The 25883-nt window shown below is 31.9% G+C and overlaps 1 protein-coding gene across 11 annotated transcripts in view; it reads right to left on the bottom strand.

The window, feature by feature from the left end:
• Positions 1-2209: 2209 nt before the first annotated feature.
• FAM135A (family with sequence similarity 135 member A) overlaps positions 2210-25883 on the bottom strand; it is a 108741-nt gene continuing 85067 nt past the window's right edge. For all 11 annotated transcript variants that reach the window (XM_081295549.1, XM_081295546.1, XM_081295555.1 and 8 more), the window contains 7 exons: positions 25023-25183; positions 22126-22217; positions 21532-21629; positions 20200-20351; positions 18133-18243; positions 5637-5750; positions 2210-3657 (listed from right to left, as the gene is read on the bottom strand). In XM_081295549.1, the coding sequence (XP_081151675.1) occupies positions 3452-3657; positions 5637-5750; positions 18133-18243; positions 20200-20351; positions 21532-21629; positions 22126-22217; positions 25023-25183 (934 nt within the window). In that variant the 3' untranslated portion in view covers positions 2210-3451. The remainder of the gene's footprint in view (positions 3658-5636; positions 5751-18132; positions 18244-20199; positions 20352-21531; positions 21630-22125; positions 22218-25022; positions 25184-25883) is intronic.

The raw sequence follows: 25883 nt of genomic DNA, 5'->3' as shown, positions 1-25883 counted from the left end.
CTGTAAATTTGAAGTTGGCTTAATTGCACTCTTCCTGAGTTTGAGCAACTGGCTTGCTTTTAACTTATTCCTCTAGGAAAGGAGGACAGAAAATGTGATTTTGGTGCTAACTGTAGTGACTGGCTCTGATGACCATGGGGAAAAGGGAATAGGGAGGAGTATGACTAGAACTCAGGAGATCTTCTAGAATATCTTCTCACAATATCATATGTTGAAGCATCTTGTTGAATTGCAATTTTTTAAAAAATATTCTTTTAGTTGTAGATAGACACACGATGTCTTTATTTTTATGTGGTGCTGAGGATCAACCCCAGTGTTTCACACATGCAAGGCAAGTGCTTTACCACTGAGATACAGCCCAAGCCCCTGAATTGCAAAATTTAAACAGACTATTATAACTACATGTAGGCAAGACCACCCATATCATAGATCCTTGGGTTATTCACTACATAAAGAAATCTGATCAACTGAGGTGCTGTTTGAACTCAATAGGATAGGTGGCAGTAGTGAGAAATCATAACCACCTAGACTCATGACCAGAGAAAACTGTTTACCATATGTGTTTTTTATCAGAGAAGTTTGAGACATGAAACATGCTACTACTCATATACTACCCTGAAAATTCTAATTCAGTTGGTATGTAATGGTGCCTCACAATTTCTATCTTTACAAATGTCTTGGGTCAGTCTCACCAAAAAAGCTTTTGTTACAAAGCCCAGATCTAGCTCTATTTTCTTTCTTGGTGGCTTATACATGTTTATGCAACTTATACATGTTAATTGCCTTGTATTCCCCATTTTATACTATTATTGTTTATAAAGGTGATGATTAAGTCACAATTCTGTGAGTTGTAAACTATTAAGATCATTACAGAATCAGAGAACCAGAAGGGATAACACTGGGATCCTAGACATGAGGAATAGTAGTAGAATTTTAGGAGAAGCATTTTTAAATGTATAAAGGTGGAGAGAATAATGCATAGATGTTGATAAAAGATGGCTTATCCTTGACTTCTGGTATGCTTTTATAATAGGTGCTCTTACCAAACCCATTTTTTTGTGTGTGTTTGGTGAATCCTGTTGGTCTCATTTTCTACTTTGGAAACAGAAGATCAGATACACTTGTTATCTTTGATGCCTAATAGCTACTGGCACAAAACTTCAACTTGATTAGCTGGACAGTCCCACTAGGCCTTGAATGAGTGATTCAAATTAGGTATTTGAAATCCAGTTTTCAGGGGTATTGCTGCCAAAAGTACACCTAATATCCCAGCTTCTCTTAAAGTTAGAACTTGCCTATGATTTTGTTCATCTAGCTTCCTTTGGCTTCTGTTTTCCAAACCTGGTTCTTGACTTTCCATCAATTCTGTGAGTTACTTTGCTATTCTTTCAATAAATTCTTTTTTTTCCTGCTGAAGTTAATCGTATATTTTTTGTTGTTGTTTGCAACTTAGAAGCCTTATTGGTATACTTTGATGAAATCTATTCTCTAAAAGACAATCGCCCATGTCAGATAATCATTTTTCCTTCTTTCAGAACCTCACCTCATGTCTTACAATCTGCATTTGGAGGACAGTATGACTTTTCCTGATAAATGAGAAACTAAACGTTATGTTTTTAAACAATGATCACTGATATTTTAAAAACTGTATTAAATAACTGTAACCAATCAACCAATAATGATCCTAAGAGTAATTTACCCCTAAGTACTATTTGTATGATTATGAATAAGTCCTTTGATATGCATATAAGTTATTTAAACTTAAAATATGCAAGATGTTTCCATCTGAGGGTCAACATATATGAAGATGATAAATATGTGGCAAAAAATGTGGTAGAAAATAAATATATTTATGTTTTCCAGTTATAATGCCCTTGGTATATTATTGCTTAGTTTTGTAAAAAAGTAAATAATTATTAAAATCAATCAAAATTCTCCTACTTGATACAAATGAAAAGTTGGCTAACAGAATAAATTTAGTGTATCTAATTATAAAGATGTGCACAGCCATGTATTGCTTCATGATGTGGGTACATTCTGTGTTATTAGGTGATTTCGTTGTATGAATAAGAGTATTTATTACAGGTGATATAGCCTTTTACCACTTCAGCTATATGACATATGCTATTGTTGACTGAAATGTAATGTACCTCACTATTATAGCTCTAATATTCTAAGAATAAGCAAATAATTACAAGTGTTTGAGTTCTTCCTCCAGATAGTCATTTATTTAATAACACCAGAGGCAATAACACGATGCTAAAAATAAACATGCATCCATTACACAATACATACTTACAAAAACCTTCTGTCCATTATAAATGGTGAATGCAAATAGACCATCCATCCACCCTTAGTGCATTATTATTTTCACAAGTAAAACAGGAAAGGAAAATAGTGAATTTAATGCTATTCAGCACCTTTAGTAAAGTCAAAAGACTCAACATCTCCATATATCAAAAAACATTTGCATCTGTATCACCAAACATGTAAAGTTAATTATTTTCCCCATTTTAACGTGAATTATTTTATTTACATTACTTTTTAGATCAATAAATTTTAACAATATTTAAAAATTATTTAAATTCATAAAAGTATTTCATAAATTTCAACATTTAATTATTATATACATATGTGGAAGTCCATGAAAAAAGATAAAGAAATGTAATCAGAAAAGTCAAGCAACATTACCAAATTTAGCAAAATTCCAACCAAATCAAGGCAGAGGGCATTCAAACATTCAAAATCTTTATATGCTGCTAACATGAACACGAAAATTTCCAGTAATAAAAATCAACATGAGAAATAATGTTAAAATTACCAGTAGAAAATATATTTTAATAGGCATGACATGTTTAATAGCAACAGTAATGACATTATAGAAAACTTTTATAGTATTGTCATGTATGAACTACCTGGTTTGACCATATGATAAAGATATAGTACATTTCAGGACTAAAGAAGTTGATTTTGAAAAATATATTTTAGCAGCCATAATTTTATTTCCAGTTTAAACACAGTAAAATGTTAAAAGTAAAATTTATAGTTAACTAAGTAATACCCCAAACTAGAAAATTTAAAATCCCATGCTATTCTAGCAAGAATGGACTCTAATATGATGTAGTCTGATGTAAGGACTGTGAAAAGCCAATAATAAACAATCAGACATACATATGGGTTTAAAATTTCAGTGAATTACTCAGGTAGCAAAATATATGAAAAAGTAATAGAAAAGTAAAAAGATAAAATTAAAAAAATATTGCACAGCCACATTACCTAGAAAGAAAAGTTGATGTTTAAAAAGCTCTACACATGGATGATATAAATTATCTTCCATATAAAAAGGTATAAATATTTCTTAGAACTTATCAGCATCTACATTTAACTATAATACATTATTTGAATCATTGTTGAATGAGGTAACTGTAAAGTCTCTAACAATGTTTTTATCCTACTGAAAATATTTTAGGGCAGCAACAAGAAAGAATTTCTCTAAAAATATTTCTGAATCAAGAACAGCTATATGTGCAGCTCTCCCAATAAGTGAATCAGCTGTATTGGGCAATGCATTGATGACATTATATCGAACCAAATTACAATCTTTGCTTTGTAGAACTGGATGAAGCAAGTTGTGGATCATTTCTGAATAGATCTGTCCTATGGAACAAATAGAATAAAGGAAAATGTCACAAGAGCAATTAAAAACAATTCTATGACAACTTTTACAGAATTTATAAGATTTAGATATATTATTTTCATGGAAAGCAGATAAATATTTTTTAAAAGGTTTTATTTTCTTTAACCATCATTTTGAGGATTATTTTACAGAAAATACAAGTAATCCCATTATTTATCCAGCCACATAAAAATAACAAATTTATTATACATTATGTTTGCCAATTTGATATTTTTAACTCAAAGGAATGAATATAACAAAGCAAATAGTTTCTTCAACATTAAGACACCTATAACTCATTAAACCATTATGAAAATAAGCTGGCCATGATAAAATGTTTTTGTACGGCAAAATAAAAAACTTTATTCCATAGCAAGTATTTTAAAAATGTCTCTATGGCATTTAACAATTCTAAATTATTTTGAGAAAGAACAGCAATTTTCTACAGTTAGGACAATATGAGCTTTGCTCCAGCTGGGTGTGACAGTACACAAATGCAATCCCAGTAGCACGGAAGGCTGAGTCAGCAGAACTGCAAGTAGAGTCCAATGGCAGCAACTTAGTGAGGCACTAATTATGGGCTGGGGAAGTGGCTTAGTGTTACATACCCCTGGGTTCAATCCTTGGTACCAAAAAGGGGTGGGGGGAATCAAAGCTGTGCTTCTCTTTCTTTTTGGCTAATTCTTAAAATGGATTCATTAAGGTCATGCTAAGCAAGAAAGATAAAGATTAGATATACAAATACATAAATGTACCAATCGCCTCATAAGGGGCAAATCATTATTTATTATTCTTATGCACTACACATCACTAATAGGTGAATGCTAACATTTCCTTAGAACCTCTAAATTTTAGAAGTAGATACTATATTTCAGAAGAAAGGTATGATAAAGTCCTGAGGAATGACAAGGAAGATTATATAGAAGTATAGTCAGAGAAAGAGGGGAGAGGTATTTAAAAGAAAGATTAGTATCACACAAATTCATTAAAAAAAAACCTTTTTACTTCCACTTTTTTTTTAGCTTTCACAGAGTCAAGTTGGAATTGTGGTACCATGCCATTTTAAAAGTATTTACATAGGAAGAATTCCAAACATGTCTTCATTAGATTCTTCCCCAATGCAACAGAATCTCACTGTTAAAACAAAGGACATTTATCTAGTTTTATCTACCCATCTAAAGGTTAAATCTCTTCTGAATTTTTCTTTAAGTGGATTCTAGCCTTTGCTAGAAAAGAAAGTTAAAAAATAAAAGGTTATTCTATGTTGCAAGTGTACAATATTTGCTAAATAAATGGAGTATCTACTATGTGCTAGGCATCTTGCTGGGCACTGCCTCATCACAAATGTACATTAAGAGTACCTTCCTGCAGGAGTAGTTGTTACCTGTCACAATGTGGAAATAGCAAAAGATCAAGACTTTGCAGTCAGCCTCATTCAAAAAAAGAAAGAATACTGGGAGGTAGCTGAGACCTGGTAGGTAGGAGACAGGCTGTTGCTCTAAACAGTGACTTTAGATAAGTCACTTGGCATCTCTAAGCCTCACAATTATACAACAAACAGAATCCTGTCTTCTTTTAGTTCCCAATAGTTATGATTTAAATTTCTTTGTTATTTGCAAACAGCAAAAGAACACAACACACACACACACACACACCACTCACTATCAGTAAAAATGAGATACAGAAAAACATGTAGCTTAACCATTACACCATCATCAATCTTAATAATGAAGAGGAAAACAAATATGGATTATTTTTGAGATAGCAAAATGGAGAAGAATTTACACACATGAAGAAAAGAAATTAAGAAAAATGGAGGAAGAATACCTATTAATAGCAGTAGACGGAAAATGAAGCAAAAGGAAAGAGAAGGGTAAGAGAAAGTGATTATCTGAAAAATGTGGGGAAAAAGTTCATTCATAGATAAAACTTGTGAAATACTTCTAATTAACTTAATTACCTGATTGTTTGTCCTTTAAAGCCGTTTTACACATTTCAATGCGGGCGGAATGATAAGGAACATAGCGATCTTGTAAAGATCCCACCAACACAACATTTTTGAAATAATGAAGCCCTAGGAATAGAAAACAATTACAATGCAATAATTAAACTAGATTTCAAATAACTTTTTAGTACCATATTAATAAATAAATTTCTTTTCTCAGTATACTGTTTATAACTTTTTTTATACCTTATGGATCTTTTCTTCAAATTTCCATATTTTTCTCTACAGAAAGCAAACTTCATTATATATAGTCTTTGTGTGATAGTAGAAGTGTGTGTTTGCACTGAGAGCAAGGACTGTAATGAGGTGGTAGAGGAGAAATTAATACATGAAGACGACTAAAGTTCTATAGGAAGTATATTATGACATTCTTACCTTCTAGAGGATATTCTTTAATATTTAGAGATATTTCCAAAGAAACAAAATTACATTCTTCCATAAAAACAAACACCCTATTTAAGATCATTTAAAGCTGACTATTTCGTCCCATTTTCATTCATGTCTATTATTATTCATATTTTGTTATTTGACTATATCAGGAGAACATATGCTTTGATTTTTCACTGATAGCAATAATGGGTTTCATGATTCATCCAGACTTTTGTTAGATCCCTCTTTTTTTTCTTTTCTTTTCTTTCTTTCTTTTTTTTTTTTTTTTAAGTAAACTAGGTGAATTTAGAGCTTAGGACCTTGGGTTACTTTGCTGGTCAATTCATTAGATACTAAAACCATGCTCTTGACCTCTTTAGTACCAGGAATATTTTCCTTTTGCTATTTAGCTTGGACTGGTAAATAAAATTTTATGTGACTATTAAATAATGGCAATTCATTAGAATTGGGCTGTGTATGAAATTTTATTCTGGAATGTTCTAGAGTAAAACTTTGGTACTTTATGCCTACTGAAATTTAGATTCTTAGACATAGGCCAATTGCAGAAACTACTGTGGATTCTGAATATAGGAGGCCTATGTAGAAGTGCTCTCTTCCCCTAGAAATCAAGGATCCTAATTTCGATACACTGTGGACCCACGCAAAGAGGCAGGTGAGCAAGTGAGACTGTATTAAACTATCGATCTATGCCCCAAATAAGGCCATCCTCCCTTTTTCTTAATGAGATGATAATACTTTTTTGTGTATGACAATTTGAAAAAAATCTATTCAAGAGATGTAAGTGAAATCATCAAATATCTGTAAAGGAATTAATTACATGTTTTAAGAAAAAAATGATATTTTTCCTTTTCATTGTCACATTTTATGAAACAAACTTTTGTCAATGTTTAGAAATCCATGCCTTTATCAGCACTGGTGCCACTTGTCTTAGTAGCATCCACCTATCTTCCAACTGATAGATATTACACCTTAGATAATCCAAGTCTCTCCATGTTGTAGAAGTTTTTTGCATAGCTTCAAAAAACCTAATTTCCAGATCTCAACCTCCATATAAGCTCTTATCTAAAAATGACTTGTTCTTCTCCTACTTTATTAAACGAAAGTATTTTTTCAGCCAACTTCAGTTTTATTAAGGTATATGACCCCAGGGAATAAAAGTTTCTGGGGAACCAAGCAAAATATGAAGTCTTAACTTCTTTCTGATCAAAATTAAGTTTGATTTGGCTGACTTACAATAAAAAATGGCTTTGCCAGTTGGCCCTTACTCTACACATTTTGCATAAACTGAGAGTTAAATCTGTAACTCTAATGAGCTCGGCTGTGGCTTTACATTTTTATGAAAATAGTTAAAGTATACATATACACACACACTAGAAAATATATTCTTTACAACTACTGAAATGAATAGAAAAAATTTTGAGCATCACCTGATGAGTATAAGGGTTACATATTTTTCAAAATGCTTTTAAGGGGGAAATATGCCAAAAAAAATGTGAAATCTGCTATCAATAGTTCATCATTTTCACTTGTATCCAAGCTCTTTTAGGCACTGTACTTTCTGAATGTGAGAATAACACCATTACTGAAATTTTATCCCAAGTTGCATGAAAGCAGTTATATACCACTTGCGCCACTGACTTTTTTCATTTGTTTAAAAAGTATACCGTGACATTCTCCACAAAGGGATATGCCACAATATCAGGAATGCCAGTCACATCATAATCCACAGGGATAACGCTACTTGGAGCAGTATACCATATACATTGTAGCAGCCTTGTTCACCAGTGTGCATTTTGCACTTTTTAAAATGACTACCTATCCCAACCACTGTCATTTTCTATTCCCTCTTTACTCCTAGTTTATGGTTTTGCCTTCTATTTCAGTGAGAATATACTAGAACCAAAAGAGAAATTCCATATACTTCCCTCTATAGCACGTAATAACCTGTCATACCTGTATCTTCATGTTCCACTTTTCCTCTTGTTCCTACCAACAAAGTGTCTATTCTTCCATCTAAAGCTAGCCCTTTAATACATACACTTGATCTCAATCTCTCTTGACTAAAGACATGACTCTAGCAGCTGTACCTTTTTTCTTTTGCATCATTTTCTCTTTTCTATGGATCATCACATCAATATATATCTCCCATCTTAAAAAAAGTATCAATTAATGAATCTGTCCTTGGACCTTGTACTCCTCTGCAATTACTAGTCCAATACCTAGCACTGCTCTATAGCAAGATTCTTCAGGAATTCTGTCTGCCTTCTCTTCTTTTTCTCTATTCTTTACTGAACTTACTCAAAGAATTCTTATATTGTGTAGAAATTGCTCTTTCAAACTCATCAATTACCTAGACATGGCTAAAAATCTAAAACTTAATTCTTAAGTCCCATCTTATTTGACCAAATCTTAATTGTCAGTAGCCTAAATCTGCATTCAACAAAACAGTGGTTTTCAGGTCAATATGTGTCTCAAACAAGTCAAAATAAAGTGAGAGATCATTTTGTATCAGGGATTTTTAAAGCAATTTGAATATGATAGCTCTTTTTTTCTTAGGGATAGTTTGGGTGTGGGGAACCTTACCTCGCTTTTAGGCATATATGATACTTCTCCTTTACGGAACACACTTATCTAATTTTAATTATCTAATTATCATTTTTATATCTGACTCTGAATTTCAGGTCTGCATCTCTTGTCAAATAATTTGTCATGAAACTTTGTGTCACTACTCTTTATTTAAAAATATTTTTAATTGTAGATGGACACAATACCTTTATTATTGTATTTATTTTTATGTGGTGTAAGGATTGAACTCAGTGCCTCACACGGGTGAGGCAAGCACTTTACCAGCCCCACATTCACTATTCTTAATACCAAATTCTACTTCTAAACTTTTGCTTGTTATCTTGACTTCTTTATTTTTATGTCTATCATCATTCTAGTAAAATACATAATATTGATCATCTTTAATTTCTAATTCCTCTCCATCTAATAAGTCATCAATTTTGCTCGCTCCATCTATATGATGTCTTTTTCTTTCCACCTTCACTGCCAGGTTGAAAGAGTGTTCCTGAACTTAGGATGAGAGAGAAATAAACTACGCATTTGCTTGCATGACTAAGAAAGGGGGGAGGGCATTTATTTGACTAGAATAGCCTAGCTAAATCTACATATATATTTCACTTGGCTTTTTTTTTTTTTGTATCTGGGTTTGACCCCAGGGTTAAAACCTTTGCTTATTTTTAATGTGGGCTTGACTGCTAGTAACAAGATTGCTTTCTCCTCCTACCAAAATTACTCTCATTCTCACTACTACTAATTTTTCTCCTGAAATTTTTATCTTATTTTATACACTATTTTTAGATTACGTTTTAATTTTTGGATATAGAATTTAACTGATTTCAATATAATATTTTAGAAAATTCCACATCTATGATAAAAATTTAAACCACAAAATTTAAAAAGTGACTACATATTTGTCAGTTAAAAGTATCAGATTAAGCTTTTAAACTATAAAGAATATACCTTTCTTCAAAAGTGATCACTATTGTTGCCCTAATATTTACAGGATAAAGTCCATTCAATTTACCTAAGTAGTCTCTAACTTCAAAAATCTGGCTTTAAATTTCAGTGGTAATTAGGAGCTTACAAGAGATGGTTCTAGTTCAGGGGAAAGACTGGGGATCAGAAGATTTATTAGTTTAGGCTTACAATATTCTACTTTGAGAATATTATTTTATTTCAGCTCACTATGGAAACTAATGTTACTGAATATAAACAAATCAGCAGGTTCAAGAACTTTCTATGGTATGCAGTAATGGTGGGTAGATCCACAAACTGAAATCCTCAGCATTCTCATATAACTGGGCAGGGCTAAATTAGACCCCAGATGAGACCCCCCTGTTGGGAGCAATCTGTAACCCTTGGTTGGTTTATTGGCTTTCCTCACAATGGTTTCCCCCATTGTACTTTAAAATATAATAATTTGCTATGAATGCCCTGATATGAAAAAAGATGATTAAGATTAGGTTAAACTATAGTGTTCTGTATTTAAGGAAGTTATGTAAAATGTTATCAATTTCTCTCCAAATAATTAAAAACAAAAATATATTTGTGCCTGGTGTCTGACACTCTAGTAGGCTCTCAAATATATGGTGACTAACCAATCAATGGGTTAGACTTTCAATGTTATTTACGTGGTCCTGAAGCCTTAGTTTCTAAAGGGTCATGAATAGATGACACATAACTGGTCCTCTCCTATCCCCCTTATTTTTATTTAAAAAAATTTTTTTTAGTTGTAGTTGGACACAATATCTTTATTTATTTTTATGTGTGTTGAGGATCGAACCCAGTGCCTTATACATGTGAGGCGGGAGCTCTACCAATGAGCTATAGCCACAGCCCCTGCTTCTTATTTTTAGAATTCAAGTCATTTCATTGGGTAGTTTTCTCTACTTTAAAAAGTGTCCCCCTTTACTACTTTCTCTTGCCCGTCCCTATTAGACAGCTACCAGTTGTGTATATCATTCTAAATTCCTTTCTACATGTACCCAAGATTTTTTTGACTGACTGTAGGCTAGGGATCAAACTCAGGGTCTTATGTATGCTATACAAGCACTCTGAGCCACACTCCCAGACAAGTTTATTTTTAATTTTTAAGGTGTAAGTGGATTTATAGTATATATACATCCACTATTTTGTGTCTTGATTTTTTTCACTTAATCTTTAAGAACAGCTTTTCATGTTCATACAAACATAGGTACCTCTCTCTTTTAATGATTATTTTGGTATCTCCATGATTAAATTTCTATATCTCTTACTGATCTACTAATGGACATATAGGTCTCTCTCTCTCTGTCTCTCTCTCTCACACACACGCACACACCAATGAACAGCCTTTATCTACTTGTATGGGACTTTTTAAAAATGTATTTTTAGTTGTCAATGGACCTTTATTTTATTTATTGATATGTGGTGCTGAGAATCAAACCTAGTGCCTCACACATGCTAGGCAAGCGCTCTACCACTGAGCCACAACCCCAGCCCTTGTATGGGATTTTTGTAGGAAAAGTTCCTAAAGGGGAATAGCTGAGTCCATACTTAAAATTCTGATAAATGTTCTCCCCACAAAAGCCATATAATTTTCCCTTGCAGCATTAGCATATAAAGGTGCCTATTTCTTCACATACTCATTAGTACTGGATATCATCTTTCAAATCTTCACCAATAGGCAAAAATAATTATTATTCAAATGTACATTTTCCTCATTATTTAAAGTTAAAATAAATCTTCTGTTTATTGACTTTTTTTTTTTAGTGCTGCCTCTTTTGCCATTTTTTTCTGTTGGGTTATTATGATATGTAGTAGGAACAGTAGTATACATTTCGGCATAAACAACATCATGTCACCCTCAAATATATACTATATGAATTAATTATCCATTTACCAGATTACATGATCATTATAACTTCTTTATAAATACCCCACCGATCAAATTTTATTTCTTTAGCTTACTCCATAGAAATAATAGTCATGATATTTTTCCAAATAAAATTATATTAAATATAATTTGTTTAAAAATAGCTCTTTGCAGGAATATGATATGCTTCTTCAGAGAAAGAACACTCAGTCTGGGAATTAAAGCCGAAGACTGAGAGCCTAGAGGGCAAAGTCTGTGTCTTTGGGCCACTGGTCTAGGTGGCTCAGTGGAAGGATACAAATCAATAACAATGAGATCAGAGGATTTCTAAGATACCTTTTCATTCTCAGATTTCACAATGATAAAATATACAAAAAATTCAGATACTGACATAAATATACTGTTGTCATAGTTGTAAATGTGACTTCAAAGACAATACTGTACCTTAAAAATTTTAAACTCAGTATCAATTATAACAGTTTTCAACAAAAATGTATTAATATTGTGCTTTTGCATAGAAATATTTTTTTTAATATTAGACAAGACAAGGACCCACATTAGTTAAATACACTATGGTCCTTTTTGATTATTTTGGTTTTAATTTCTTATCTGGCAGTTGGGTAAAGTAGAGCAGAAACTCATAGTGAACCATGGCAGTCCCCAGAGTTGCAATACTGATAGGTTTTATGGAAGTATTTCACCTTAGTTGAAACCTAGCTAGTAAACATAGGAACCATATATCCTAAGTTCTCTTCTCTGCCTCTACCTTGATTCCTGGTCAACTGGCCTGTGGATTAGTACTTCACTCAGCCCCTGAAGTGAAGTGGCTAGTTGTTTGTTGAAAAGTCACCTTTAACTTGGAAGATTGTGACAAGATTCCCCTAACTATAGAATGAGATAATTTAACTAGAAAACTTTCTAAGTATTCTGTTACTTTTCAAAATTGCAAAAGAGGTTAAAGTAAATCTTCAATATTTCCCGGGACTATATTAAAACACAATTCATGTAAAAACACCTTAATGGCAACTTTCATGTTCATTCCTTTTTTTAAAAAATTTTTTTGTAGTTGCCTTTATTTTGTTTATTTTTATGTGGTGCTAAGGATTGAACCCAGCACCTCACACATGCTAGGTAAGTGCTCTGCCACTGAGCTTCAGCCCAAGCCCCTCATCTTCATTCTTAGTTTTCCTTCCTGATAACTTTGGCCACTCTTCTAATAAGTTTTAAAGCAATTCATATTGAGTCATTTTATGTTTATTACTCTCTAGAACTGGCTAAAGAAGTGGTTCTAAACTTGTGCTTTTGCACCCCAAGGAACATTCAGCAGTGTCTAATGACAGTTTTGGTTGTCACAACTGAGGGAAAAAGGTGTATTCTATTGACATATAGAGAGTATAGGCTGCTAAACATTCTTACAATGAACGTGATAATCCTTGATAACAAAGAACTATCCAGCCCAGAATGGTAATAGTGATAAGGCTCAGTAAACCATTTTTTTTAATGGATATATTCTAAACAATATTAAATATTTCTTATTTTTACTCATTTATTTTAAATACACTTCTAAAAATTTGTTTTCCAAAACAATGTTAGCTGTTGCTGATTCTTTCATGCATTTTCAAAAACAAAATGTTTTTTATAAATTAAAAAAAATGATGATTATTATTAAACAACTTAAACATTCTGGAAAAAATTATCTTGTGCCATAGTAGTGAGGCAGGAGAATTCCTTAATTGCTGTACTTTACTTGTCAGAATTCAACAGCTGGTAAGGAGATTCTGAATAGAATCCTTTAGGAAGATCTTAAAATAAGGATATTTTTGCTTTTGAAATTTTAACAATAAATACATTCTTATTTAGCTATTTTTGAGCCCTAATTATGGAATGTTAAAGATTGTCCATGACATGTCTCTGCTCTAATAGGATAATCCTGACTACTTCAATACCAGTGCCACCTAATCCATATATTTTACCTTCATCATCATGCTAGATTCTTTATATTTTTCTTTCCCCTGATATTTAAAGCTGAAATTCTAATATGCGATATTTATACTGTGTAAATCATGTATATATTTTATCAGCAATTTGTAGAATGTCACTGGGTTTATTTTGGATCAAATGTTGCTATAAAAATGTTACTAATGCTTATCATTATACTGCCTTAATCAAAAAAGATAATTTCCTTTTAAGAGTACCTTTTCTGTAAACCTGTACCAGATTTGTTATGTTCATAAAACAAAAATGGCAATATCATATGTAATATATGATTTTTATAGAAAAGCATATTTCTCAATGGTTTTAAGTCATACATTTTTTAGGCTTTTAAATTGCTTTCTTCATTTAAAAATAATGAACATCTTTCAATAAAGAAAAGGTATTAACTACTGATACTCTGCAGAAGAAAAGATTGTTTCAAAAGCAAGACCCACAGGAAAGACTTTCTTTAAATAAAAAAGAGAAAAAGATAATTTTTTTAAAGAGAGAGAGAGAGAGAGAGAGAGAGAGAGAGAGAGAGAGAGAGAATTTTAATATTTATTTTTTAGTTATTGGCGGACACAACATCTTTGTTTTTGTATGTGGTGCTAAGGATCGAACCCGGGCTGCACGCATTCCAGGCAAGTGTGCTACTTCTTGAACCACATCCCCAGCCCCTGAAATTTTTTTTTATTTAGAGAATTTTAAGCTTTTCCAAGAGCATAGAAATGGGCTATTCAGAAGAACCTGAAGCAATAAGCAGATTAAGGAATCTGAGACTTTTTAACTTTAGCAGAATAAAATATTAAAGAGAAATGATCATTTTGTTTTAAAACATGAAAAAAGGCTATTAGTAAATTAGTTAAGTGTTCTCTTCCTTTGCTCTGTTTTCCTGATTTATGGTTTTGATGTCAATCTATAATTTCTATTTTATAGTTGTTCTTCAGGTATAGCAAATTTCTAGAAATTAACTACTCATTTCTAACAACATACTAGATAACAACAACAATAACAACAAAAAGAAAGTTCAAAAGACTTGCTTTGACCCTTCTAATAATATTATAATTTATAAGTTAATAAATAGTTGTTGATATTTAAAATTGCAATTAGGAGCAGCATCTAAAGTTCTTGAAGGTACACATCACTAGCTTATCAAACAAGACAGTTTACTAGTTTACTAGCTTTATGACCTCAGGTAAGTCACTCAATCTTTGCAAAATGGGAATGAAAATATTCCTACCTCAGAGGTAATATTTATAATTTACTTAATTGGTGACTAGAACAGATAAGTGCTACATGTGTGTTAGATATTAGTTTTCATACACACACACACACACACACACTTTTTTTTTTTTTTAAAGATGGGGTCTCACTTTGGGCTCAAATAATCCTCCTGCCTAAGCCTCATAATAGCTCAGAATACAGATGCCTGCCATCACTTCTGGTTCAATTTTAACTACATTATAGTATTTAACTAATTTATTAGTTATGACTGTTAGATCATAGAATTCTTTAATGTGATTTTCCAATGGGGATATTAATTCAGTTTATGTATACACTAATATCTGAGTGTAAGAAGAACTCTTAAAACATAATAATTTTAATAAGTTATTTCAAAATTTTTGTAGCCAGTAATATTTAGATAAACCTACTTTTCAGAGTTTCCAGAGTTTCTGCTAAAAAAATTTCCTATAATATATACTGTTAATGTGAAAGACAATTTTCATGACCCAAAGCACTAGTATTATTTAGTTCCAGTATCTCTTTATTTAGAGCTGTTTTTACTATCTAACATTTAAGATTCATATTTTACAGAGTACTAATCACTTCACATGCATTATCTTATTTCAGCTTTTAATAATCTTGTGAGGTGGTACTTTTACCAATGGGAAAGCAGAACTTTATTTAGATTAAGTAACCCATCAATATTTGAGCTATAACTAATACCTATGTGTGAAGTCCAACTTTGCCTCTTAACCAGTCTCAGGTGGAGAAGTAAATCTTATCTATATTATAAGGCAAGTACAAATTAAAAACTTAAACCAATCCTTAAGAAATAATTCAAGTACAAATAAAATACTGGCACATCACATACAAAAACATATTAAGAAGATAGTGCACCATGATCAAGTGGGGTTCACTCCAGGGATGCAAGGCTGGTTCGACATACAAAAATCAATAAACATAATTCATCACATCAATAGACTTAACTACAAGAATCATATAATCATCTTAATAGATGCAAGAAAAAGTATTTGACAAAATTCAGCACCCATTCATGTTCAAAACACTAGAAAAACTAGGGACATTAGGAATATACCTCAACATTGTAAAAGCTGTACATACTAAACCCAAGGCCAGCATCATTCTAAATGGAGAAAAAATGAAAGTAGTTCCTCGTTTACCACTTCTATTCAACATAATCCTGGAAACTCTAGGAAGAGCAATTAGACAGAAGAAAGAAATTCAGGGATACAAATGGAAGGGAAGAACTCAAAACTATCCTTATTTGCTGATGACATGATTCTATATTTAGAAGACCCAAAAACTCCACCAGAACTCATAAATGAATTCAGGAAAGTAGCAGGATATAAAATTAACACCCACAAATCAGTTACATTCCTATACGTCCATGATAAATCAACAGGAAGAGAAATTAGGAAAGCTATCCCATTTACAATGGCTTAAAAAAAAAAGAAGAAAGAAATTGGGAATCAATCTAACAAAAGAGATGAAAAACTTCTACAATGAAAATTATAGAACACTAAAGAAAGAAACTGAAGACCTTAGAAGATAAAAAGATCTCCCAAGTTCTTGGATAGGCAGAATTAATAGTCAAAATGGCCATCCTACCAAAAGTGCTACACAGATTTAATGCAATTCCTATTAAAATTCCAATAATCTTCATACAAATAGAAGAAGCAGTGATGATAATACTACGAAAAATAGAGATAATATAAACAATCTCAGAATGTTAGAGGCAAATACATCAAAGATGACCTTAAGGTGTTAGAAACCAGTAATTTAGAGGATAGAACATCATTTTGAGAAGGACAAAAGAGCTAGGCACAGTGGTGCAAGTCTATAATTCCAGCTACCTGGGAGGCTGAGGCAGGAGGACAGCAAGCTTGAGACCCTTGGCAACTTAGTGAGAATATGTCTCAAAGTAAAATTAAAAAATAAACTGTGGGTTGGGGGACTGGGTAGAAGTCTAACTCAGTGACAGAGTATTTGCTAAGCATGTGTGAGGCCCTATAGTGCCTCTGTCGTGCCCTCCTCAAAAAAAGAATAGCTAGCAAAAGAAGACAATATGTTCAGTTTTAGATGTCCAGAAGGCAAATGGAATTCATTAATTAGGTTAGTTCCAGAGACATAAGATTTGGGATATAAAAGTATAATGGAGAACTCTGAGAATAGATAAACATTAACTGAGAAAAGGCATCAAGAAAAACTTTTGACAGCAGGTGGTATTGGAGTTAAATTTTATAAGATGAGGAGTATTAGGTTAAAAAAGATGGGCAAACATGAGTGGAAATATAGGTGGAAAACACATGGGTGAATACAATGAGATACAGTTTAGAACATGCATGAAATGAATAGAACAATGGGTTTACAGGGGAATAAGATACAAAGCAAGCAAGAGAATCAGGAACCACATTATGATGGGTGTGATGCCTTTATTCTTTTTTTTTTTTTTTTAGAGTGAGAGAGAGAGAGAGAGAAAGAATTTTTAATATTTATTTTTTAGTTTTCGGTGGACACAACATCTTTCTTTGTATGTGATGCTGAGGATCAAACCTGGGCTGCACACATGCCAGGCGAGCGCACTACCGCTTGAGCCACATCCCCAGCCCTGCCTTTATTCTTGAAATCTGACTTCATCCTGAATGTTACAAAGCACCAGGAAGGATTTTGAAAGAGGACTAATAAATATTCTGATTTATTTTTTAGGAGTTAATTTTATCTAGTGAGGAAATGAGATTAGATAAAAGGGAACATATAAGAGGTAGATAACCAGTTTAGGGCTAAAGCAATAATCTAAGTAACAGTGATGATGGTTGAACTAAGGTAGAAACAAAGAAAAGGAAGAAAAATACCCATTAGCTACTAAGAAAGCTGAAAGTTTTAGGACTTGACAACACCGCAGATGTGTGGGGATGAATGAGAAAGAGGAATCTAAGGCAAATTCAAAGTGGTAACTTAAGAAGGAATAACTATTAATAGTTCAGTTTCTGACATTTGTTAGAAATGCTTGATAGTCCTGAAGCAGAAAGATAGAAAAATATACAAAAGTTCATAAAAGGGGTTGAGGATTGGGATGGGGAACAGCTAGAAGGACAGGAGGGCTAGGACAAGAAAGGTTTTGTTAAAAAAAAATATAGATTAACTAAGCTGGCATTGAATTAACAATGCTACAATTTTTACGATAATTTAAAAGTAACTATACAGTAGAGCTCATAAAAGATAAATATAATTACATGAAAAATAGAAAAACTACTCTTACCAACTACTTAGTTTCAGTTTTGAGTCTGCTATATCATTATTATGAAATTATAGTAGAATGTAACTCTTTTAATCACCAGGAAAACATGTTGATAATTTATTTGCTAAAGGTTTATTTAGAAAAAATTTTCATGTGCACGTTTTCCAAACTTATTACATACTCACCTGCTTTATTACTAAGCTTATATAAAAAAGTTTGGCGAGGGTCTGCATGATCTCGACAAGTCAGTTGCAAAAGAGAACCTGACTTTTTCCATTTCTGCATAAACCAGAGACCTAGAGAGGTATATAAGAAATATGAGTATAAAGGGAAATATATAGTAACATATGCCAGTGTTATTAATTTGAACTAAGGTAGAAGCGTATGTGAATACGTACTCACTTCAAATATAATACCCCTCAAACTAATATTTTGTTGCTTAATAAAATATTTGTAAAATATTTCCATTTTCTGATAACAAATATAAACATATACATGTATAGGTTAACTACAGGTTAATGATGGTTAAAGGAGAGTTTCTATCCCATTCAGTAATGAAACAGACAAATAGCATATGAAGAACAAATTTGGAGAAACAGTACCTTTAGATATATCTGATTAAGTTATAAATAGTAGAGGGAGAAAAACTACAAACACAGCAAAATAGAAACAAATGGCTAAGCACCGAGTTTGTAGTCTATTGATTATTATCGTTAAGTTACAGTAAACTAACTAACTACAAAAGGACATTTTTTTGGTACTAGAGATTGAACTCAGGGGCACTCAAGTACTGAGTCACACTCCCAGCACTCTTTTGTATTTTATTTAGAAACAGGGTTATCACTGGCTCTAGAGCCTCTATGTTGCTGAGGCTGGCTTTGAACTCAAGATTTTCCTACCTCAGACTCTGGAGCCACTGGGATTATAGGCAGGCTACACCACACCCAGCAGAACCAACTTTGAAAGTAAGCAATTGGTTCATGTTTTCTAATGAAGCTGAATGTAATTTGTTTCATATTTAATTGTACTTCTTTATTATCAATAGCACATATTTAAATGCATCTTCCCTTTATAGAAATTAAATAAAATCTTAATAATTCTGGAACTAATATTATAGATTATGAAATATTCACTTCCATGTTCATTGCTTCTCACAAGAGAATGGAGAAAGAAAAAGGGAAATAACTCTTTAACTGGTTAAATCTTATAGTATTTCTGGGAAAGAGTTTATTGAAAAAAAAAATTAAAAGTACCACATCCAATTCATGCTAGATTCTATTTTGTGTTATTTAAGGATCTCATTTTTCTCACACGCTGTTTTTGAAACTACAAATATACAATTGGCTGTGCTTTGAAATTGTCAATTTGAAATGGGATACAAGGGAAGCTGGTATGATTTGTCAATAAAAGGTGGAAAAGAAAACAGAAATAAAGATTTTGGGAACTAATGAAAATAGGCAATGAAATCTAGTTTCTTCTCTTGAAAGAAATCAATCACTAAACAACTATAAACCATTAAAAAAAAATCAACAGGCAAATTAAGCACCAGGTAGTTCACAATGAGAATATTTATACTAGTTAAAAATTAAGGTCTTAATTTTCATTTAATTTCTTTAGAACTTTTGATTAACTTTATATATATATAAAATTATATATATATATATATAATTTTTTTTCCAGTACCAAGATTGATCCCGGGGTGCTCTGCTGCTGAGCTACATCCCAGACCTTTTTATTTTTTATTTTGAAACAGGTCTCCCTAAATTATGGAGGGCAGACTCAAACTTGTGATCCTCCTGCCTATGCTCCAAGTGGCTGGGATTATAATTGTGTACCACTGCTCCTGACACAATTTATTTTCTTATTCCTTAATTGTTACCAAACCAAAATAAAAATATTAGCATTTTCTATAAATTTTTTGTCATATTAAATATATTTGTTATCTGTTTACCAGTGACAGAATAGCTTATTTACAAGACAAATATTTGCTGACATATTTAGAGTTTAATGAAAACAAAAAAGACTCTTGTGATTGTTGACAAATGCCATCTCAATATGTTATATTTATTTTCTGAAATTACTTTTATTAAAATACACCATGTATACAACAAAACAGGAAATTAGCTAATCTTTTGTTTCATGAAATTCCAAGTATGTGACAAGTTGGCTGGAAAATACCAGGAAACATTAAATTTGTATTTAAGTTTTTTGCATATGCCATATTTATTGTATAGTATAATAAAACTTTTTACCTGTATTAACAAGAGCGCTGCTATTATACAGAGTACCAAGGTGAGGTCCAGAAAGAGACAGAAAGGTGTGAAGTTTGTTGAGGTAATATTTAAACCTTGGCCTTGTAAGCACTGAACGGATTATTAAATTGCCCAATGAATGTCCAATAAAGCTTTAAGAGAAAAAAAGACATTTCTTCCACAGTATTAGTTTTAGGAACAAAAACTGAAGCTGATATACTATACATATATTATAAGATAGTAAGAATTTGAAAATTTCTAATATATTTTAAAATTATGGCTTAATACTTTAAATAATGACAGTTAAAGGAAAAAAGAATGTAGAAGATTCCTATTGTTATATAACCTAAATGATTACAGAAAAATATTATTTATCAGAAAACTTTTACTTATAGTTTATAACTGTAGAAATACATTTAAGAATGATTAGAGAATAAATTCACCTCTTGAGGCTATAACACATATTATTTACTTCTCATGATTACAAACAAAATAATTCAACTTATTTGTAAAGGACAACTTAGGAGAAAGTATAGACTGGTCTATACTTTAAAGTTAGACAGTTTAGGAAAAAAAATAATTACAAAAATTTAACAACATTTATTTTTGTACATTTATGGGATACAGTGCAATAATTAAAAAATGTATAGATGTGTAATGATCAAATCAGGGTAATTAGCATTTCCATCTTCTCAAACATTTATTTCTATGCATTGGGATCCCTTAGATGCTTCTAGATATTTTATATGATAAATTGGATAGTTTTTTAACACTGGATGGAGTTAGAGAAGATAATGCTAAGTGAAGTTAGCCAATCCCAAATAACCAAATGCCGAATGTTTTCTTTGATATAAGGAGGCTGATTCATAGTGGGATATGGACAGGGAGCATAGGAGGAATAGATGAACTCTAGATAGGGCAGAGGGGTTGGAAGGGAAGAGAGAGGGCAGAGGGTTAGCAATGATGGTGGAATGTGAGGGACATCATTATCCAAAGTACATGTATGAAGACATGAATTGGTGTCAACGTACTTTACATACAACCAGAGATATGAAAAATTGTGCTGTATACAATTATAATGCATTCTACTGTCATATATAAATTAAAAAAAAAAATCTGTGTAACCACTAATCTACTTTCTGTCTCTACAGACTTGCTTGTGGATATTGCATGAAAATGAAATCACATAATACGGACTTTCCTTAAAATCATTTTTTAAATTTCTCTTTAACTGAGTTGTTGTTTTCTACATTTCAGATTAGGATAATACTATTAAAAACTGTTCTGTAATTTATAGACATATAAAAATAAATGGTATAATATAGAAGTTACCTTATTTTTGAGACAGTTAAACTATATATTTGAATATATTGTATTATCTCATCCAAAAGGCGATCAGTCATGCTATCAAAATCAGCAAAGGTATCATTCTAAATAAAAGTAAAACAGACACATTTCACATTAAAATACATATCATCACATAAAAACTAACCAAATATAAAATAATAAATAATAAAACATTTTTATTTTAAGTACTGAAAATAGTTAAGTCTAATTTTCTTTTTAGCAAAATTAGTGAATGTATTACTCATTATATTAAAATGAGCAAGATTAAGTTTCTAGGGAAAAAATGTTCAGTGTTCTTTGTCTAGCCCATTACTAGTATTAAATATAAGGCTATTTCATATAGTGGCATAATTAACATATTATTTGTATATAAATATGAAATTCTGGAAATGCTTCATACATGAAGGAAACTCATAAGTCAAATGAAAACCACATATCTCTTTTGGATATCTATTTATGTTAAATTTCACAGAAATCAGAAAAATTATTTTTACTATAGGCACATGGTAACAGGCAAATGTTTATGTAGAAACTGGTACAAAAATGTTTACGTCCTTTGAAAACACTGCCATTTTGTACCTGGTTTCTCTCAGACATCAGAAAATCAGTTCTTCCCCGAGGTAGTCCAAGTTCAATATAAGTTTTAACCAATCGAAGATCTGCACTGTTACCTAGAAAATAAAAAATGTTATTTTAAGGATGAGATAAAGTAAAAGGTACATAGTATAACATCATATATTTTTATAGTTTCTCAAGTCAAATTTATGACCTATACCATTTGTGAAGATACAATAACAGTGTAAGAAATGTTTAATGCATTTTAGCCTTAGATTTAATCTATTGACTTCCTTTAGTGGTACTGGTACAGACTGAGAGAAAGAAAACACACTTAAATACCTAGGATAGTTTATTTTAATAATTATCAACTAAAAAATCTAAAAACATTTTACAATACAGATATGATATATAAATATGAAATTATCTTTAAAAATTAGTGGATTTTATTTCTTTGGTTTACTAGCAATATAAATGTCATTATCAATTGTTGAATTTTTATTTTACCCTTCTAATATTTATATTTTAGATTTTTCATGATTAATGTATTTACAGAGGTAACTGCTTTATTCCTGATTTGTAAAAAAACAAATAGCCAAAGCAATCCTCAGCAAGAAAAGTGAAGCTGGAGGCATCACAATACTAGACCTTAAATTATACTACAGAGCTATAGCAACAAAAACAGCATAGTTTTGGCACAAAAGCAGACATGAAGACCAATGAAACAGAATAGAAGACAGAGACAACCTACATAGTTATCTCATACAAGACAAAGGTGCCAAAAACTACACTGGAGAAAAGATCCTCTCCAACAAATGGTGTTGGGAAAATTGGAAATCCATATGTGGCAGAATGAAATTGAACTTCTACCTCTCACGCTGCACAAAACTCAACTCAAAGTGAATTAGACCTAGGAAGTAGACCAGAAATTCCATACCTACTAGAAGAAAATGTAGGCGCAACACTCCAACATGTTGGCTTAGGAACAAACTTCCTTATTAAGACTCTTAAAGCACAGGAAGTAAAATAAAAAATCCTTGGGAAGGTATCAAATTAAAAGGCTTCTTCACAGCAAAGGAAATAATCAAAACGTGAAGAGAGCTTGCAGAATGGGAGAATATCTTTGTCACATGCATCTCAGACAGGGTGTTCATTTCCAGAAACTCTAAAACCTAACCACACACAAAAAAACAAATAACCCAATCAATAAATGGGCAAAGGAACTAAACAGACATTTCTCAAAAGAATATAAATGGTCAAAAAAATATATGAAAAAAACGTTAAAAAAAAAAAAAAACCCTAGCAACTAGACAAATGCAAATTAAAACTCTACTGAGATTTCACTTCACTCCAGTCAGAATGGCCATTATCAAGAATACAAGTAACAATAAATGTTGGAGAGGACAGGGGGGAAAAGGTACATGCATACATTGGTGGTAGTATTGGAAATTGGTGTAACCACACTGGAAAACAATATGGAGATTCCTCAAAAAACTAGGAATGGAACCACCACTTGACTCAGTTATACCACTTCTTGGGATATTTATAAAGGAGTTAAAATCAGCATACTACAATGATGAATCCCCATCGAGGTTTACAGCAGCTCAATTCACAAAAGCCATGGAATCAACCTACAACAGATGAATGGATAAAGAAAATGTGTATATATATACACACACACTGAGCCTTATAGAAGAATGACTTTATGACATCTGCCAGTAAATGGACAGATCTGGAGACTTGTGCTAAGTGAAATAAGCTAATCCCCCCAAAACAAAAGTTGAATGTTTTCTGATATGTGGATGCTAACACAGAAAAAGTGGGGGGCAGGGAGAATGGATGTTCAGTGGATTATCATGCATATCCAAAAGACCGGGATTCTAATTAGAATAAGATATACTCCGTGTTTGTATAAATATGTCAAAATGGACTCTATTGTCATGTATAACTAAAAAGAACAAATTTTAAAAATCTAGTTTGTTATTAAAGAATGACATTATAATACAGTAATACCCTTTTGGTCCAGAAACATTTGGCTTTTTCTAAAATGTCCTACATCTAGAAAAAAACTTGCTGAGTAAACAAAGTATCTTTTAGAAAGTCACAGCATGAAAGCCTGGTATTTAGAAATAACATATGCCTTAAACATCAACCTTAATTCATAGGTATATTGATTTTCTAGCTTATAGAGGTAACAGCTGAAAAAACCGAGAGAGAAGACAGAAAAAAAGAAGAAAAACCCAAAATACTGTTTCATGCAAAATTTACTTAAAGAACCAACCTAGATGCCCTTCAGTGGATGAATGGATTAAAGAAATATGGCATATATACACAATGGAATATTACTCAGCGATAAAAGAGAGTAAAATCATGGCATTTGCAGGTAAATGGATACAGTTGGACAAGATAATGCTAAGTGAAGTTAGCCAATCAAAAAAACAAACAAAAAACCCCAAATGGCAAATGTTTTCTTTGATGCAAGGTGACTGACTCATGGGTAGGGAGAGAGAGCATGGGAGAAATAGAGGAACTTTAGAGGGGTGGGAGGGAAAGGGAGGGAGCAAGGGTTTAGCAATGATGGTGGAATGTGATGGACATCATTATCCAAAGTACATGTATGAAGACACGAATTGGTGTGAACATACTTTATATACAAACAGAGATGTGAAAAATTGTGTTCTAAATGTGTAATAAGAATTGTGATGCATTCTGCTGCCATGTATTTAAAAATTAAAAGCAATTTAAAAAATTTAATATTACACTTAGTAAAAATAGAGCAGATTTATGTTTCAGTATACAGCTAATATTCAATTAATTTTTCATTAATTTTTTTTTTAGTTCAAAGATTAAATAAAACTAAATGAGATCTATTTAGGAAAGAAAGTGAGTTGCTATGGGTTACATTAATAGATGTCACATACCATCTAAACCATGAACACAGACAATGAGATGTACTCCATCTTCAGAACCATCCTCCTCTTCCATGCTGAAATACGGTACTGAGGATGCCAGCAGAGGAATATCACTGTACATGAACCCAGGGAGTTTAAGTTGTTTTAATTCTTCTTTTGCCTGAAGGAAGCTGAAGTAAAGATACTCTTTATTAAGGATCATACTCTGTTTTTAGAACCAAAAAGGTAATCTAGAATTGCAGAGGAAGAAACTCAGCAATATGTGGCTTTAAAATCATGAAAAAAATATATGGGATCACCTAAATAATTTAAAAAGCACACAGGTCTATTTTTTTGGGGGGGGTTTGATTTTTGTTGCTGATCAAAGACAATAAACACTTTGAGCCTGAAGTCACTTAAAAATGTTATTTTAATGCCAACTAAGAAGATATTAGAAGCAGTTATGCTGCCTGAAAAATTTAGTAAAGCTGGGGGAGGTACTGGAGAAATGGTAATCTAATGTTTATCATGTAAATAAATCTTTTAACTTCTTTGTTCCATTTTAATCTTATATAAATGGAAGGGAAGAAGCTATTCTATATAACAGTGAGAATAGTAGATAAAATATTCAGTAGATTAGATTACTTGCATTTTTCTCTAAAAATTATCAAAGAGAAGGAGAATTAAAAGGGGTATGTGACTAAATATAATTGGAGGTACATACTCATTTGGAATGACTGACATATTTAACCAACTTGGGGACTGCAAACAAAATTATTACTACTTAACATTGTATGGGGGCTGAGGCTGTAGTTCAGTGGCAGAGTGCTTGCCTAGCATGTGTGAGACAATGGATTTGATCCTTATCACTGCATAAAATATATATATATA

Source organism: Spermophilus citellus (assembly GCF_964194105.1).
Source record: "Spermophilus citellus genome assembly, chromosome: 5".
Lineage (NCBI taxonomy): Eukaryota > Metazoa > Chordata > Mammalia > Rodentia > Sciuridae > Spermophilus > Spermophilus citellus.
This window is presented reverse-complemented; position numbering and strand designations above follow the sequence as displayed.